We start from the raw sequence: 17921 nt of genomic DNA, 5'->3' as shown, positions 1-17921 counted from the left end.
GCTTTGTGTCATGAACACAACATTAGCTGCACAGTTTATAACCACAATAAAAAAAAGACAGCAGTGAGGAAACACTGATCCTTATTTGACCACACTCCTCGAGTTCAATTCACCTCTCAGTAAATTTGGTCTCTAGCGCAGGAGGATGTGTAGGTCTTACTGCCAAACAATGACTAATACAACTAATTTGGTTAGGGGAATTTGGTTATATGCCAACACATCTATGGTTTACACATCTTGATAAGCTGCTATTCTGCTTGTAGTCATAAGCTCCAGGGCCATAGGAAACAACAAGATGGTGTCCAACTTTCAAGGTCAAGGAATGGTGCCATGCAGCGACTTACTTTACTGCCATGGTAACAGCAAGAACATAAAGGTCATTTGCCTTTTGAAGGCTTGGCCTCTAATCTAAACTCCAGACAGATTAGATTCATCAAAGGCTATAGGGCCTCTTACCACAGTGAAGTGACAAGAAATAAAAAAACCCAATTCCATTATTTAGGTTAAATTGAAATGTTATAAGTAAGTAAAGAAAGCAAATAAACAGACTTGTTACATAATCAGTAGAGAATTTTCCTTCTTTTTATTTCACATCAACAATTTAATTTCACAAAGCACCAAATGAGTTTCTATATCAGATTTAGGGCTGATAGACCTTTCTTTCACCCATTGACAGAAGATGCCCCTTGTTTTAGAGTAAATAAAGTGATTATAATGATAATCTTGATCATGGACTTTAGCCTGGATTGAAAATTGAAGCAAACAGAAATTGAACATCCCCCCCTCTTTTCTTTAAAATCACCCTAATCATTACTTAAGATATAAATTGTTTCCAAATGGTTCTATAAGCTAAAGCTGCAAGTATCTGGTGATATTTCCTTACCTTTGTTTTAAAATACCACTACGTATACTGCAAAAAACAAAACAAAAACAAAGATACTGCAATCTTTTCCTAATACCGTTCAGCTCTACTTCAGTGAATAAATCATCAGAGTTTCAACATTTCAGTAGTTGCAGGAAATAAACAGCTGACAGCTAAGAATGCATACATTTCCAACACATATTAGTGTTTAAGATTTTAGATGTACAGCAAATATGACGTCAGTGGTCAAACTCAAAATGCAACATGTGATATCTATTTAATATTCAAGAAAAAATAAAGTAATAAAGTCCAATCGGGATCAGCACTGAATACAATCAATGTTAATGAAGCCTCCCTGCATAAACATACTGATACACATATAAAAACATTATTCATTTCTACTTTGGGATCTATACACCTTTAGTACTTTTAATTCTGCCTATTCACTATCATCTGCCAATCAGTAAATTGTATCTTTATACCCTTTGCATTAGTTAGATCCCTTGTCCCTCTCTCTTCTTTTTCCATACCACTTCATAGACTTCTCACAGAGCTCCTTCTTTTTAGCACCTGTGCGGGGGGTCGAGTTAAAGTGTCAGGACTCAGTAATCATGCATAGTTCAGGTTGTTATAATCCTCCCTGGTCATATTGGATTTTAATCCCATTGATGTATATTAAATTACAATTTTCTTTTCATTTGTGTGGTTGCCATTTTTCCCACCTGCAGCTTCTCCTGCACCCCCAGCGTTCCAAGGAGAGGGACCTTCTCTTTGAATTTCCTCTCCCAAGGTTTCATCCACTTTTTGAGTTTTTTTTGGGAAATATTTCCTCATCTTCATAGGGAGTTTGGGTTGGGGTGGTAATGGCTGCTGTTGCTGACATTGTATGTGATATTGGACTTGGCCTTCAGCCTCACTGACATAATTTCTACATTTTTAGTTACTATCGTAGAAAAGGTTTCAGTCGTAGTCATCTGGACACTGTTTTCAGAATCAAGACGTTTCGGCTCCCATCCGGAAGTCATTCTCAATTGTGAATTGAGAATGACTTCCGGATGACTTCCGGATGGGAGCCGAAACGTCTTGATTCTGAAAACAGTGTCCAGATGACTACGACTGAAACCTTTTCTACGATAGAACACTCCTGGACGAATGAGGGACTACACCGTCTTATTTTTAGTTACTCATTCATACAAACAGCCACAAACTCCAGCCTTTAAACTTTGCAAATATGACCACATTGTTGATTTTCCTCCCCTCCAGCAGTAGAGCTCTCGACCCCTGAGCCCTCAGTCAGTGAAATGTGGAGACAGGGAGCAGTCCTCCATCGAATAGTTGGGCTAAGTCTGGGTGGTTCCTTTTTATCCCCTGTGCCCCACTGTTGGACCCTGTAATAATGTACAGGAAGTCATTAAGAGTCATCTATATCACCTCACTTCCAGGTGGCGGCAGCAGGGCGAACGCCTGCACTCCCCTTGGTGCCCTTTGACCCCAAGGATTGACCCGAGCGGCTCCGCAGGTCACGCTCGGCATTCTCGCTCTGCGCCTGCTCCTCGTCATACCTTGTGACATGCAGAATGAATCAGAGACAGAGGAATCATGTAGTGAAGAAATACATTCAAAGGAGTTCTTGTTGCCCATACTCTTTGCCTTTACATGAACTGTGGAGTATGTAAACAAGGTGCTTTACTCTAACAATACCCCCCTGCTAAGTACTAAGCTCACTTTACCCTCACTATTGTATTTGAACAATTCAGAAAGCCGTACCTGTCTTTTACAATGATGTAACATCCCTTCGATAGCTCAGTTGGTAGAGCGGAGGACTGTAGTGGTTACACCAGCCATCCTTAGGTCGCTGGTTCAAATCCGGCTCGAAGGAGTAACTTTTAATTGTGTGTTGTGCAATAACACCTCACACAAGCACACTCTTTCATGTTAGCTAGCAACATGGCTCTAGGGATGGCCATGTCAGTTGCTCCACCACTTTGGTCCAGACTGAAATATTTTGACAGCTACATTATGTGATGGATTGCAGAGGATGAATCCTAATGACTTTGGTGAACCCCTGACTTTTCCTCTAGCACCACCATGATATTCACATTTTAGTTTGTTAGTGAAATATCTAAATTATTGGATGGATTGCCATGGAATTTACAACAGACACTCAAGGTCCCCAGAGGATGAATTGTAATAAGTTTGATCTCCTGACTTTTCCTCTAGCCCCATCGTCTGATAAAATTTTATTTGCCTTTGTGGTTCATTTGGTTTTGTTTGGTTTATGACCAAATACCTGCAAAACTAGTGGCATTCCCATCAGCCTGAGCTGAAGTTTGTGTTTAGTGTTAATTAGCAAATGTTAGCATGCTAGCATGCTAAACCAATACAGTGAACATGGTAAACATTATACCTTTGCCTTACATGAACTATGCGGTATGTAAACATGGTGCTTTACTCAAACAATACCCCCTTGGTAAGCACTAAGCTCACTTTACCCTCACGATTGTGCTTAAACAATTCAAAATGGGGCAGTTGTCTGTTACAACTTTACTACATCCCTTCGATAACTCAGTCGGGTGAGCTGAGGACTGTAATGGAAATATCAGACACCCTTATGTTGCTGGTTTAAATCTGGCTTGAAGGAGAGACCTTTTAGCCATGCTAGCAGCATGACCGGGGAGCATAATAAGTGGATCAGAGTTAACTTTTACCAGACTTTGGACCAACAAGTTAGTAAGTTTGTAAAAAAAATATATAATGAGGTCCTGTATATAGGTATATCTGTGCCAAAAAGCAAAACATCAAAGCACCAGAATTTTCCCTTCGAGCCAGATTTGAACCAGCGACCTAAGGATTCCTGTGACCACCGTTAGTAGTTTAGTGTGGTACATCTACTACAGACTTATGCTCTACCAAATGAGCTACCAAAGGAAGACAGGAACAGGTAAAATGCACCGGTAGCAACATGCATTCCTGTTTACTTTCAGCAAGGAAGAAATTTTAAAAATAAAAGAATGATAAAAACTGTATATCCATGCTGTTCATCATCCACAAATATTATCATCATAAACTTTATGTTGCCCATAAGCCCCTCCTTTGAACTGTAGCCAAACTATTGGATTTTGGTGTAGTGTAGAGAAGGGAGTCGAGAAAAGAGGAGCAATGGTAATGGTAATTTCCTCCCTCTGGTTGCTTTTAGATAGACTTACTATGTAAACAAGGTTCTAAAGCACACACTACCCTCACTATTGTGTTCAGAATGGGGCAGTAATTGTCAGACGACCTCTGAGTGTATTGTCTTTGTATTACCCACAGGTAACTGGTCTGTTGCATAACAGCATAAACCTTTCCATAGTTCAGCTGGTAGAGCAGAGGACTGTAATGGAAATGCAAGGGATCCTTAGGTCACTGGTTAGTCCTTCAGCACCTATTAATGACATCTCAACAGCATAATGATACAAACCAAGGAGAATAATAAGTGTATAAGTTCAGAGTCAACTTCTACCAAACTTTGGTGCAATAACCTGAAAAAAAGATAGCATAAGAGATAGTAATGCTAGTTAAAGATAACTTAAGCTCAGCCAAACATAACCAACACGTTTTGTTGCTTGTGTGAGGTGTTATTGCACAACACATAATTAAAAGTCACTCCTTCAAGTCAGATTTGAACCAGAGACCTAAGGATACCTGGTGTAACTACTACAGACCTCCTCTCTACCAACTGAGCTATCGAAGGGAAATATCAGGATTGACATGGAAAAAAAGGATCCCAAGTATTATAATTGGAGAAACCCAGCGCATACTGGTGTATGAGGATTTTCTGAAACTAAATCAGTCTAAATATCAATGTATTAACTAGTTCTAGTTAAATAGTTACAGTTAAGCCCTCTGCTCTAAGAAAGCTATCAAAGGGAGTGTGACTTATTTTATTACTTAGTGTACACGTCATATAAAGTAAGAACGGTTAAAATCTTCAACTGCTGTTGTACAGTGGACAACATGTCTAAATGCAACTCCTTCGAGCCGAATTTGAACCAGCGACCTAAGGATGCCTGGTGTAACCACTACAGTCCTCCGCTCTACCAACTGAGCTATCGAAGGGAGACAAGGACCAAAGAATCACTAGTAGGGCCATCTGTACTTACTCGCCTATTGTTGACACCTAACAAATAATATCAGAACATGAACTTTGTAAATAAAAGTGACTCCTTTGTAATGTAGTCAAGTCAGAGACCAACATATAGTCCGTTAACAATTTATCTAGTCGAGGTTAATTAGTTACAGCATATTATTGAAGTGAACAGCACGATTGGTCTCCCATATGCAATTTAAACTGATCTATGGAAATATATGACACATCAGCAAGTCCCTCACTTAAAAGCAACTCCTTCGAGCCGGATTTGAACCAGCGACCTAAGGATACCTGATTTGACCACTACAGTCCTCCGCTCTACCAACTGAGCTATCGAAGGTGATGTCTTTTTTTTACATGGAAAAAAAACATGGTAGGCATTGTAACTGGAGAAGACAAGCACATAATATGACCGTCACCAAAGGCAGCCAATAATTTTCCTAACAAATAATATCATAACATGAACTTACTATGTTAACCATTTATCTAGTCCTAGTTAATTAGTTACAGCATATTTTTGAAATGCACAGCACGATTGGTGTGCCCTGTTTCTACAGTATGTTGAACCATATGCAATTTTTGTATATATACCAGCTGTTTATTTCTGATTCTGAATTTAAACTGATCTACGGAAATATATGACACATCAGCATGTCCCTCACTTAAAAGTCACTCCTTCGAGCCGGATTTGAACCAGCGACCTAAGGATGCCTGGTGTAACCACTACAGTCCTCCGCTCTACCAACTGAGCTATCGAAGGGAGATGGGGCAGAATGTGGAGAAAGAGCATGACAGGCATTGTAACTGGAGAAGACAAGCACATAATATGACCATCTTCAAAGGACACCAATGATTTTTCTGCAGCTACATCAGTCTAAATATCAATGTGATGGGAGTACAAAGATCTCAGGTAGTGTTTTAACAATATATAGTGAAATAATGAATCGGAAAAAAACATTGTGTATATACCAGCTGTTTATCTACTCTTAACACCTTGTAACTACCAACATGATAAACTTTTTCATGTTGGAGTGAAATCAAGAGGTACCTCAGTTCCTCCGATTCCTAGTTAACAGCTTAGCACAAACCTCTACAATGAAACAGCGTCCTTGTTTCAGGTGCAATTGGACAACTTACAGTTTAAAGTCTGTCCTTTGAGCTGGAACTGAACCAGCGACCTAAGGATGTCTGGTATGTCTACTAAAGTCCCCTGCTCTAGCAACTGAGGTATCAAAGGACACAATGCGAGCTAAAAATAGATAACAACTTGAGCTTAGTAACTGTAGAAGGCAACACTTGTGACTGATATTTTTAGCATCTGTGTGACCCTCCTTGGTTGAGTTTGTCTGACTGGTAGATTTTAATGTTACTCACAGGACTTGATAGTTGCCCAGGGCCTCTCGTGGCGGGCTGCGATTCCAGCGGCAGTCTGGGATGTCCCCGTTGGGCGTGACGATGTTGAGAGTGTCGTTAATGAGGTTGTACTTCAGGATGCGGTCGTTGGCTGTGCTGGAGGTCAGCGAGGGTGAGGCATTGACCTGAGAATTACACAGACAAAGAAAGTGACATTTACATTTAAAGAGAAGGGTGTTTTGCAACAAAACACATGGAGACAGGAAGAGCTTAATAATGTACTCTAGGATCCAAACAGGCATGAGCACATTGTTTAATTTCCTCCTAACCCCATATAGAAGCTCTTATCAGGCAGGAAACTCTCCTGCTAATGTGCTATAACAGCTGTACTCATAAACATACATTCAAACAAGGAAACTTGATACACACTGGAAAACTTACATGAGTGCAGAGACAGAGATGATTTGATATCATCGCACACACACACACACACACACACACACACACACACACACACACTTAATTCCTTGAGTACATGGCACAAACAAAAAGAGTTTAGCTTCTTAGCTTTTGTTATGCATTGCCTGTTAATGAGAGTTGGCTACTTGCATACATACTTGCAGGAATAATGAACAAAAGAAAGAGTTCCTGACTAGGTTTGTGGCACACGTTTTTTCAGTCCCTTACTGAGGACGGTTTATGCCCTACAACCAACTTTACGTTGCCCAAAATAGATCACATCGGTGTCTGCTAACAGAAATAGTTCAGACGTAGCCTGGAAACCCAGCAACTCATTATACGGCTGTCAAAATGAGTGCAGTAAAATATGACAGCTACATAACGAGCACAATATTTTGAAGGTAAAGGAACACAATACAATGATGACAGAGGGATCCTATTTCAAGTTAAAGACAGCAAATAGCCTGTATCAGCCTGCATTACTTGGTGCATACTCAAGTTTATAACAGTATTTTCAGCTGGAATAATACGGGTAAAAGACACACCTTCAGCACACATTTGAATAAAGAGAGGGACACGTCCAACCATACACACACAAAGATCAACCTCAAGGGCAATAAAAAGTTGCTTAACACTCAAGGAAAAGGAACGTGGAGTCACTGTGTGGCAAATTAAGCAACTGGTGTCTTCAGCCAATTTAAGATATTTATGTGAGTTTGTAGGAGTGTATGCATGTAATAACTCCCCATGTTAAATTACTCACCTCTATAAGCCATGGCTTGAGCTTGTCATCAATAATGATGTCATACCCGTAACACTCAAAACAGTGCTTGTCGTTGTTCATCACAGGCTGGGAGAGAGAGAAAAGACAGACTGAATTAGGTTGAGGAATTGACCTACATTGTGGGTGATTATGATATGTTGGGAACTTTTTAACGCAGTGGAGAATGATTCAGCAGGGAAAGGTGTTAGTAAATAGAGTAAAAATACACCAGTGGACATAGCTATTAGTGCACAAAGTAGCCTGTGTGTTGGGGCCTGAGAGGGAAAGTGAATCAGATCACTTAGTAGAAAAGGGAAGTGTGCATTAAGTTGAGTCCACCTTTGTGCTAAAAACAGAAAAGAAATCACCACACCAAGGTGGTTTAACAGCTGTGTGTTTAAAAAAGGTTGGCCTGCTGAAATCACTGAACGCCAAATACTAAAAACAGCATCCCAGCAGGAACAAAGTAAAAACACAATCACTGGAGGCTTCAACATGTGTGGTGTAGTGGTTTTTGTACTGTAAGTGGCTGAAGCACTGGCGATGTGAAAGGTGAGTGAGCAGTGGTGGAATATAATACAATTTCAGTACAATTTTGAGGTACTACTTTACTCGAGTATTTCCGTTTTATGCAATTTTATAGTTGTACTCCACCATATTTCATACGGAAATATTCCACTACATTTACTTGACAACTATAGTTACTTTGTTAGATTAAAAGTTTCATCCAAAATATAAGAGCAGCTTCTAAAATACGACGTTGCAGCTAAAAGTACCCAAAAGTATATAAATTAGTTAAAAGACTCCATATTGACAATAACAAAATGCTGCTTTTAAAAGCAACTCCTTCGAGCCGGATTTGAACCAGCGACCTACGGATAAGGACCTGATGATGCCAGGCATTGTATTCCCTACTCTTAACACCTAGCAAATGCCATAGCCAACATGATAAACTTTATCAGACTTTTTGATGTTGTGAAATCACAACCCACCTCAGTTACTCCCATTCCTAGTTAGCTAGCTACAAACATTGTACAAACCTCTACGGGGACACAGTGTCCTTGTTTCAGGTGCTATTGGACAACATGTTCCACAACACACAGCTAAAAGTCACTCCTTTGAACCGGATTTGAACCACCTAAGGATGTCTGGTATGTCTACTACAGGCACTAGTTTATTATAAGTGCCATAATTTGGTCAACACGTAATTATGTGATGTCAATTAGCATGTACAAGTAGGAGTAATTGGCTTACATAATTGTCACATATTTTTAAAATGTCACGTTGGAGTAAAAAGACCTGATATTCTTGTCCACTTACAGCCACGGCCTTCAGTGACTGCACCACGATCCAGTGGATCTGGTCAAACAGTCGGCTGGTCACCTCCTTCCCTCTGGTGCTCTCTAGGTACAAACGGAGGTTACTGACCGTCCACTTGCCTCCATGGACGTGGTTGTAGTCATCCTGTGTTAAAGGTGCACAGTCTCATTAGATATTGAAATGTTTGTATTTTCACAGTGAGTTCTGTTGCAAAAAGATGTACAGGTGAGCTTTGAGAGGAATATTATTACCTGAAATTTGTCAGTCAGTCATTGGATCTAGTCAGCAGAAGTTATATTATTTTGTGAAACTATAAATGTAGCCAACAGAAAACTTGAAAAATATGTTTCAATTTAATGGGGCACTCCACCAATTACACATCAGTATACTCGTCATAAGTAGTACTCAGCCTGTGAAAACAGCTGTATAATGTCTTCATTGGCTCTGAAGGCAGATTTTTACACATTGTTACACATTAGGGGCATGGAGTTGGAAAGACTAGTATTTACCATTTAGGGAGGGTCTAATGACTATTAAATTGCATTATGGGAAATATAGGGTCTTATTTTGGATTATATTAACATTTTGGAGCTTGACCCATACTAGGGAATTAAAAGGCAGAATATTGTGGCCACTGCTGCTTCGTGAGCCCCCAACTTTATGGAAGTGCAACACTGAATTGGCAGGATACCCCTTTAATATCCAATACTTCTAACTCATTTACTGATACTAACAGTCCCTACTAGCCATACCAGACAAAATACAGACTCACCCCATGTTTTTGGATGGCCACATTAGTGAGGTGAACAAACATGTTGTCCAGTTCACTGGTGCTGGGTGTGTACTTGACTGTGCAGAACCTGCAGAAGCCAAGCTTGTACCTGACGATCAAACCACAGAGAGAGAACAAACGATTATTGTCATGATTGATTCAGCTGCCTGCTATTTTCTCAATTATTCAATGAATAGTTTTGTCTATAACATGTCAGAAAATAGTGAAAAATGCTTGTTACAATTCCCAAGAGCCCAAAGTGACGTGTTCAAATTGCTTGTTTTATACGACCGAACAGTCCAAAACTCAAAGTTTTACTTTCATATATTAGAAAAGCATCAAAGTTTCAATTATCAAAATGATTTTCTGTCCATCAACTAATCAATAAATTGCCTAATTGTTGCAGCTCTAGACTCAATGAGCAAGTTCAATAACAGAATAAATTAGTTGTAATGTAAGTAACAATGGCTGCATATAAGGTTTTCTACAGTGCTTTAACACTGCCTTCTATTACATGTAGATAATAAGACGGTGTAGTCCCTCATTCGTCCAGGAGTGTTCTATCGTAGAAACGGTTTCAGTCGTAGTCATCTGGACACTGTTTTCAGAATCAAGACGTTTCGGCTCCCATCCGGAAGTCATTCTCAATTGTGAAAAAATTGGGAAAAAAAAATTGCCCAAAGTCTATCAGAGTGTATTATCACCTTGGTCACGCCTATCACATGCTAATCAGGCACTTAGCAGTGATGAAGTAGATGCAGCCAGAGAACAATAGGCCTGATTACTGATTACTGGGCCATCTTGAAACTATTAGGTCAGTTTCAGGTGAAACTAGCTATTTACAGATACTCAGGCAGATTCCTTCCTGAGGGCAGGGCTTATGTAACTCAGAGTAGTTTAAATTTCCAGTTCCCGTCCAATTTTTTCACAATTGAGAATGTCTTCCGGATGGGAGCCGAAACGTCTTGATTCTGAAAACAGTGTCCAGATGACTACGACTGAAACCTTTTCTACGATGTAGATAATAATTCATTCCCACTAGATGGCGCTAGTATCCAACGTCAAACAACTTCATGTAAATTCAGGGCTTACATGTAGCACTTCAGAGGCCGATATGTGGTCACCAGAACGTAGAGACGCAGGTCGAACTTCTTCCCTCCTATCAGCAGAGGATTGTCGATGTACAGGGAGATGACGTAGGCTTCCTTGCCACTAGATGCTGCTACAAACCTGGAGGCAAAAAAAGCAAGATGCCAAACATCAGCAAACCACAAACCTCTGACCAAATCTACATTTTATATTTCACACCTTCCTCATAAAGGATAATGTACTGGGAACTGATTGTTAAGCAGTTTACTCAAATAGGATTACAGGACTAGAACAGGTGCTCTTTGGTTAATTTTTACTAAAAGAGAAAAAAGAAAGAGAATATGCGGCACCATGCAAATCTATGTAAAGAGCAACCTCCTCACAGGAAGTGTTTACTGACTGCGTGTTACGATGATGTCTTCGGTTACTCACGTGGAGGTGCGGCTGTCTCTGGACCACTTCTTGATCTGGGACAGTTTGTTGATGAGGAAGATGCCTTTGCCCTGGGCCTTGCCGCAGGGCTTCATGATCCAAGTGCTGGATGGGTTCTTGCGGTACTCCTCCACAAAAAGATTATAATCGGAGGGGAGCATGAACGTCACAGGGACAAAATCTGCACAAAACATAGGGCAAATAGTTAGAAATATTCAGAACAGTGTGCCTCTCCATGTTTTGTGAGGAAACAAATGGAGTATGTGTGCATTTCTACACTCATCCCTCCCGTCAGCGCTCTAATAGATACCTAAATAAATGTATTTCCCGTTCTCGTCCTTCTCTGCCAGCGGACTGCTTTCCTTTTCCAGCTCCTTGCGGTAGCGTTTGATGTTCTTGATCATCAGGTCCTTCCTGGTCAGTTCGTAGTGGTTGGGGAAGTGGTTAACCATCTGGTCATCTGACAGGCGGTAGCCGGTGTCCACACTGAACACATTTCTGATGGTCTGGATGCTCATCCTACATGTGGGTACAAATAATTAAAAGAGTGGTAAAATGGTGATTTAAAGAGTCTAGAGCGTAGAAATAAGCTTGGTGATTTAATTATTACTCATTAATTGACATAAATAGGATCAACATGCAGCCGATGTGCAGCGGTTGAAAGTTACTGAGTACATTTTCTCAAGTACTGTATTTAAGTAACAATTTTGAGATACTTTTCATACATTTTGTGCGAGTTTATACTTCTTCTTCACTACATTTCAGATTTTGTGAGTTCCACCAAAGAGAAATGTCCAAAAAATTAACCTAAATTTGTGTAGCAGAACTTTGTTTTTTCTTTTTTCCTACCTAATTAATCATTTCATGACTCCGCAGATTTAACCCCCAGGTTGGAAACCTCTCGACTACACTAGCTAACTGTAATAGTGAAATGCTGCATATGTGCTGATGCATCAGTAATAATAGTGTTGTATACTAATAGTATATACAATCACAAAAGCCATTTCTCTGCAAAAGGAATACTTTTACTTATATTTTAAGTACATTTTGCTTATCATACTTCTGTGTTTTTATTCAAGTAGGATTTTGATTGCATCTTTTAAATGGAAAAATATTTTTACATTATGGTTTTGGTACTAACATATCCAAAGAATATGAGTACTTCTTCCACTACTGCCTATATATGGTGCTTGCAGAGTGTAGTGTCCAAGTACTAAAGATCCAGGTGTAATGATAGATGGGAAACCTACCAGTAGAAATTCCAGTCGTCGTTTTCTGTGACTTGAGTCCATTCCCTCTTCTCAAAGTTGTTGATGAGCACTGATTTTTCAATATCTGTCACCCACTTCACCTTACCGGCCATGGTGCCTCCCACTAGGGTGGAGCACAAAACAACAGGTAAACAGATACAAAAGCAGATAAACAAACAGATAGGACTCAAGATAGAACAATGCACAGAAAAAGATGGGGGGAAATGCATGCAGCCACCATGCACCAAAGCAGTCACCTACCTGCAAATCAATGTCAGGAAACAGCCAGTCATCAGCATCAGCTAGCCGGGCTGGCTCAGTTAGCAGGATGCTGAATCCTCCCTGGACTGCTGCAGAGGCTGGGCGGACATCACCCAGTCAGTGGTGCAATCTCGCCAAACTGTCGTTATTTAAACTCATAGCGGAACCCAGCGGCAGGACAATTTGTCAGAATCATTGATAGCCCCAGCTAACAACAAAAAACTGTTTCCATGTTAGCGGTTTCATTGCTAACAAGCTACATTTATTGATCCTGGGCGTCGTGAAGCTGGACACAGTGACGAAACGCCCACCACGGTCAAACTATATTACTCTTCACAATAAAAGTCTTAGTTATTGAAAAGTAATAACATACATATGCCATAACCTTACTATGCGACTTAATTGCGGTTTGGGGTATTTTTTAAACAAGAAATGTCTCAAGAACATTAAACGACGTCGTTATGGGCTTGGTCCTTCCGGGAGAATTACCTAGCAACGGAGGACGCAGTGATGTCATTGCAGGGTGTCGTTACCAGACCGTACCAGCAGGGGGCAGTGTTGGACTGACTTTAAACAGGATTTAATTACATTAACTACATCTGTTTAAAAAAAGGTTGTTGACCTTAGTACTTTTACATATCAACCTCAAATTTTGGTACATTTGTGGACAACAAGTGTGGGAACCAGCAAAATGTACAGTTTGAAGTGTTATGACTTGGTTTCATATTCTTAATTTTGTACCAACAATCAAACAGACGGACATGATAGTACCGCAAAAGATGTTAGATTTTGGTGGCTATCCATGTAATCAATCCAAAAATGTTTTGACGACATCTCAGGTGTAGAAAAGGTGTTATTGGGTCAACAGTGTAAAAATGTTTTAATAACATTGTTTTGAAATTATTATAATTTGTAAACATTCTGTTAATATATTACAAACCCTCCAAATTATTATTAAAGATTAAGTACAAGGGTAGGCTATACCATTCATAATTTAAAACAATAACAGGTAGAGAAGTATTGGATGTCATTCTGTGTCCTGTTTTTTAAATTTAAATGTATTGAAACATGTAGCTACAAGTGTGACAGAAGCAAGACCATTTTACTGTTATCATGATATATAAAAGAGTAAAGTTCTTAGTATTACATATTGCACAAGTTAATATATAAAATACCAATTAAATTAATTGTATTTAATAAATACAACGATGCAGAACAGGTGAATATCAGACAAAAGGGACTGAATATGATATCTTCCTTGCAGACAAAGAGATGTTATGCATGCACCAACTGTTCTGTTATTAGCACGAGCAGATAGGAATAAAAAACATGTATTCAGGAAAATAAATTAATTTATATGTATATATACATTTCCATATACAGAAGTATATGATGATGCTGTCGCCCCCTAATGGTCACTCTCGGTAGAAGCAGGTAAAAGGCGCGGCCAATCATATTTGCGGCAGTTACCTGAGAGCAGCGAGATTAAAGGACGCTGCTGTAAGTACAGGAAAACCCCTTATTAATATTTCTTCGTTTTATTATTTCCATTTCCATCCAAAATGTCGATTTTAATGTCTTCATATTTATTACAGGGCGGCGTCCACTTTAATCTACACAAACGGTAGGTTTACTTTCTTTTTTAAAAATTGTGCAGCACCTGTTTTTCTTGTCCGGGTGGGAGCTTTTATATTCGTTTAATATCTAACATGATACTATTCCAACATGATACAATTATACTAGTTCATTTGGAAATGTAGTTAAAATTAATTAATGTCTGCAAGCCTTAATGCGTAATCCAGTATGTGATCTTCAAAACGACCTTTGTTTGCTTTGGGTGAGAAGGATGACTTCATCTCTTTGTTATGACAATATGGCAAACGACTATAGGCTATTACATGATTAATACTCCAAAACTGTCCTCTGGGTGATATTTTGGAGCCTAGGCTATAATTATATTGTTATGGTTCCCACATTTAGGGCTATATTTTGATGGTAAATTGGCATAAACAGTACAAACATAAATCCATATAATTATACACAGGGAAACCTTTTTCAATACTTATAGTAGATTAACTCAGGATTTGAAAACAAACAAATTTTTTGGAGCCAGTTGTTTTATTTCTTCTTGGTGAGGTAGTTTGGTTGTTCTGGAGTTATGGAAATGAGCATTTGCATTAAGGCACATGATTGCAGGTACAACAGGAACTGGTCTGAGAATAGGTGCACGTAGGAGGGAACAAACATGATTATTAGGGCAAAACAGAAAATAACAAGTCATAAATCCAGTAATAAAAGGTAGATTAGATGTGCAGTTTCTTACATAAACTAGTCTAAACACAGTCATGTCCACAAGGGAACTTAAACACACTTTTGTGGCACAACGTTGGACTTAATCCAACAGATGATGTCATCTCTTCAAACCCAGGAGAGCCTGTTTGGTCTACCTGGGTTTCTCCCCGGTAACACAGCCGCCACCTATCCTGGTCACATGACCCAGTATTTACACAGTCCGTTTATGAACGTTGGGAGCAGAGCCAGAATAATACACAAACACTTTCAAAACCATGGAGCCATTATATGTCCTGCATGGCTAATGAAGTTCTTGGTACTTTCTCTCACGTGTACTAATATGAATAATTTGCATAATACCGGTTCTCTTCCCAGAAAACAAGATGGTTGAACAATCAAGACAGCCGAGTCGTGTCGTCTCCCTCCAGGCTGGACCTGATGAGGTGGACACTGACACCCTGTTTGACGTGAACCTCAGGTACCGTACAGGCCCTTCCCCACTCAGTCATAACAACACACCGCTCAGACAGACTGGCCTCAGCCAACAGACCGTGTGGGATCAGTTGTACCAAAAACAAACAATATATAAAAACGAGCTTTTGTTTGGAGAATCACTTGGGTGTGGGATTATGTTTTTGTTGTGTTGTTTACACCTGATTAATTTGAAAAAATACAAAAATTAAGCACACTTTCTCAAAATGCCATCATACTCCCCTGACAGCACTTTGAACATTGTGAAAATCTTGGTAATAAAACAAGAGTCATGTGTGTTACTCCTCCAGGATCAACGACAGGGCTGCACGGGCCTTTGGGCACCAGTTGGCTGCAATTGGAGACCAGCTGAACCGGGAATGGGCCAGCAGACAGACGAACTGGCTACCAACTCCTCTCCACATGCTGAGACCCGCTCAGGCACTGACCAGGACCATCTATCGGTATAAAATCAGATAAAAGCCCCCTGTTGTTTCACCTCAAATCTGGCTGTTAGGATTGTGTAACCTTGTGTTCCTTCTGGTTTTCCAGGGATATCCACAGTCAGTTATGGGGCTTCCAGGGCCTGTCTGCGGAAGTGAAGGCCTGGATAGCGAGCACTGCGCCTGGGCAGGGTATCCTCAGAGCTGACGCCTGGGTAACACGTCATCTTCTCTGTGGTGTTATATCTGTGTATCAACTGACGTTTCGCTAAGCCCCGCCCCCCTTAGTTACTGTTGCTACGCCTGTCAAGCATTTCATTCTAGAACGACACGTAGTGACGACACGAAATAACGGTGGCACAGCAGCTAGCAGCTATAGCTAGCTGGCGCAACTAAGTCGGCATCCTCACCAGCTGACAATCCACGTAGAAGACATGGAAATAAAGACATTGTTTGTATATTTATTATAAATAAAACTGTAAATACAATTTTATTCGTTCTAACAATCGGATGTTTTGGATGCTACTGAAAAACACTTATGGTGTGTTCAGACCAAACGCGAGTTGAATTTTGCGCGCGGCGCAATTATATTTATATGCAAAGTCATTGCAAAGACGTGAATAAACGCGAATTCGCGCCAGATGAAATGTTTCAACTTGAGCGAAAAAATTTGCATGATGCTGTTTCGCGAAAGCCTATCAGAGTTGAGATTCTCCTGACGTCACCAAGAATCAGAAATGGAGGACAAACTTATTGTCTGAAAATATGTATCGGTGACTTGATTCCAGCTATGGGGTGTACTTTACTACGAACCAAGTTAGCACTAGCATTGCCTGCCTCCCCCAGTACTCCCATTGGCTGTTATGGGCGAATATTCGTGGGTTGCGAAATACTCCAAAAAACACTCCAGCGGTTGTATTCGCACACAGCAAAAATTTGCTTCGTGTTTGGTCTGGACACACCTTTAGACAAGTAACACAGTGGCTAGATTTATGCTTAAATGTTTGTATTTTCAAACAGTATGCTTCACTTTTATGAGAGAAAAGGATTTGAGGATGCAGAATAATCGATGAGTTTGACAAACAATACTGTCTAACGCAAGTCTGGAGTTACTGGAGTGTAAATTTCCCCAAACCAAAAAGAGGGTATGACAGAGCCACTCCGGTTACACTAAACTAGCTAAAAAAATTAGTCGAATATGTGGGTTCTGGACATTTGCTTGGACAAAACAAGACATCTGAAGACCTCAACTTTCTTTTATAAAAACGGTCTCATTGCACACTCAGAAGTGAGACACAAATATAATTCCATATATCTCTCTTTTCGACAATTGTTGTTCCAAAGTTGCTAAATTATCAAAAGAATAGTCCAATTTGACTTTCATTTCCTTTCATTTCTCAGGTGTCCAATTTGAAACCAGTAACCTGCACTGGCTGGACCAGAGGAACACTGGTGACTGTGGCACTGGTGGCTGCAGTGACCATTTTCAGTGCACGATGGGTGGAATGGAAAGCCTAAAGGGCCATAAGCAGGTCTTTTCGGCCATCATATATTTGACACAAAATGTTTGCAAATGAGTGACAATTATTGCTAACTGATTTGTTTCTGCGGTTTACTTTGACTTCTCTTTTTATACTATTTTTGTGAGCGGTATTGAATTTGACGCTTTATGACTGGAAACAGGGTTAAAACATGCACTGTAAACTTTGTCAGGGCATTTGGAAATTGTTTAAATCGGTTTTACAGTGTTGCCCAAAAAGAAGGCAAGCATATTGTAGCAGTGACATGATGGTTCACGGTTGTATTAATGTCAAAAGGCCTATTTCCCAAGACTGGACTGTTGCTGGCCTGCAGTCTTTTGCATCCAGATTTGTTTCTTACTGGTTTAAGAGGCCAACATTTTTACAAATGATATGTAGCCTGGCTTAATATAAAATAAAGGGAGCTGGACTTTCTGTTTCAGATTTGAAAGTGCTTTTTCATGTGATGCAAATAAACTTCAAAATGATGACATTTTGTAGTCTC

The 17921-nt window shown here is 39.9% G+C and overlaps 2 protein-coding genes and 4 non-coding genes across 6 annotated transcripts; 2 read left to right on the top strand and 4 right to left on the bottom strand.

The window, feature by feature from the left end:
* Positions 1-564: 564 nt before the first annotated feature.
* On the bottom strand, positions 565-13190 carry ttll1 (tubulin tyrosine ligase-like family, member 1). Its single transcript, XM_044186642.1, has 10 exons — positions 12691-13190; positions 12430-12553; positions 11490-11698; positions 11180-11360; positions 10751-10888; positions 9659-9767; positions 8887-9030; positions 7567-7653; positions 6366-6529; positions 565-2424 (listed from the first exon to the last, which is right to left on the bottom strand). The coding sequence occupies exons 2-10, from the start codon at positions 12540-12542 to the stop codon at positions 2295-2297; spliced, it is 1275 nt and encodes a 424-aa protein (XP_044042577.1). The 5' UTR covers positions 12543-12553; positions 12691-13190; the 3' UTR covers positions 565-2294.
* On the top strand, positions 2655-2741 carry trnay-gua. The gene is given in 2 exon segments: positions 2655-2691; positions 2706-2741. It is a non-coding gene; the product is annotated as a tRNA-Tyr (tRNA).
* Positions 4874-4960, bottom strand: trnay-gua. Its single transcript is given in 2 exon segments — positions 4874-4909; positions 4924-4960. It is a non-coding gene; the product is annotated as a tRNA-Tyr (tRNA).
* trnay-gua lies at positions 5245-5331 on the bottom strand. The gene is given in 2 exon segments: positions 5245-5280; positions 5295-5331. It is a non-coding gene; the product is annotated as a tRNA-Tyr (tRNA).
* Positions 5665-5751, bottom strand: trnay-gua. Its single transcript is given in 2 exon segments — positions 5665-5700; positions 5715-5751. It is a non-coding gene; the product is annotated as a tRNA-Tyr (tRNA).
* A 908-nt stretch (positions 13191-14098) lies between the features above and the next one.
* On the top strand, positions 14099-17909 carry bik (BCL2 interacting killer). Its single transcript, XM_044186634.1, has 6 exons — positions 14099-14190; positions 14286-14314; positions 15358-15460; positions 15765-15917; positions 16006-16111; positions 17298-17909. Exons 3-6 carry the CDS (start codon positions 15366-15368, stop codon positions 17412-17414), a joined length of 471 nt encoding a protein of 156 aa, XP_044042569.1. The 5' UTR covers positions 14099-14190; positions 14286-14314; positions 15358-15365; the 3' UTR covers positions 17415-17909.
* Positions 17910-17921: the final 12 nt, after the last annotated feature.

The sequence above is a fragment of the Siniperca chuatsi genome, linkage group LG23, assembly GCF_020085105.1.
Source record: "Siniperca chuatsi isolate FFG_IHB_CAS linkage group LG23, ASM2008510v1, whole genome shotgun sequence".
Lineage (NCBI taxonomy): Eukaryota > Metazoa > Chordata > Actinopteri > Centrarchiformes > Sinipercidae > Siniperca > Siniperca chuatsi.
This window is presented reverse-complemented; position numbering and strand designations above follow the sequence as displayed.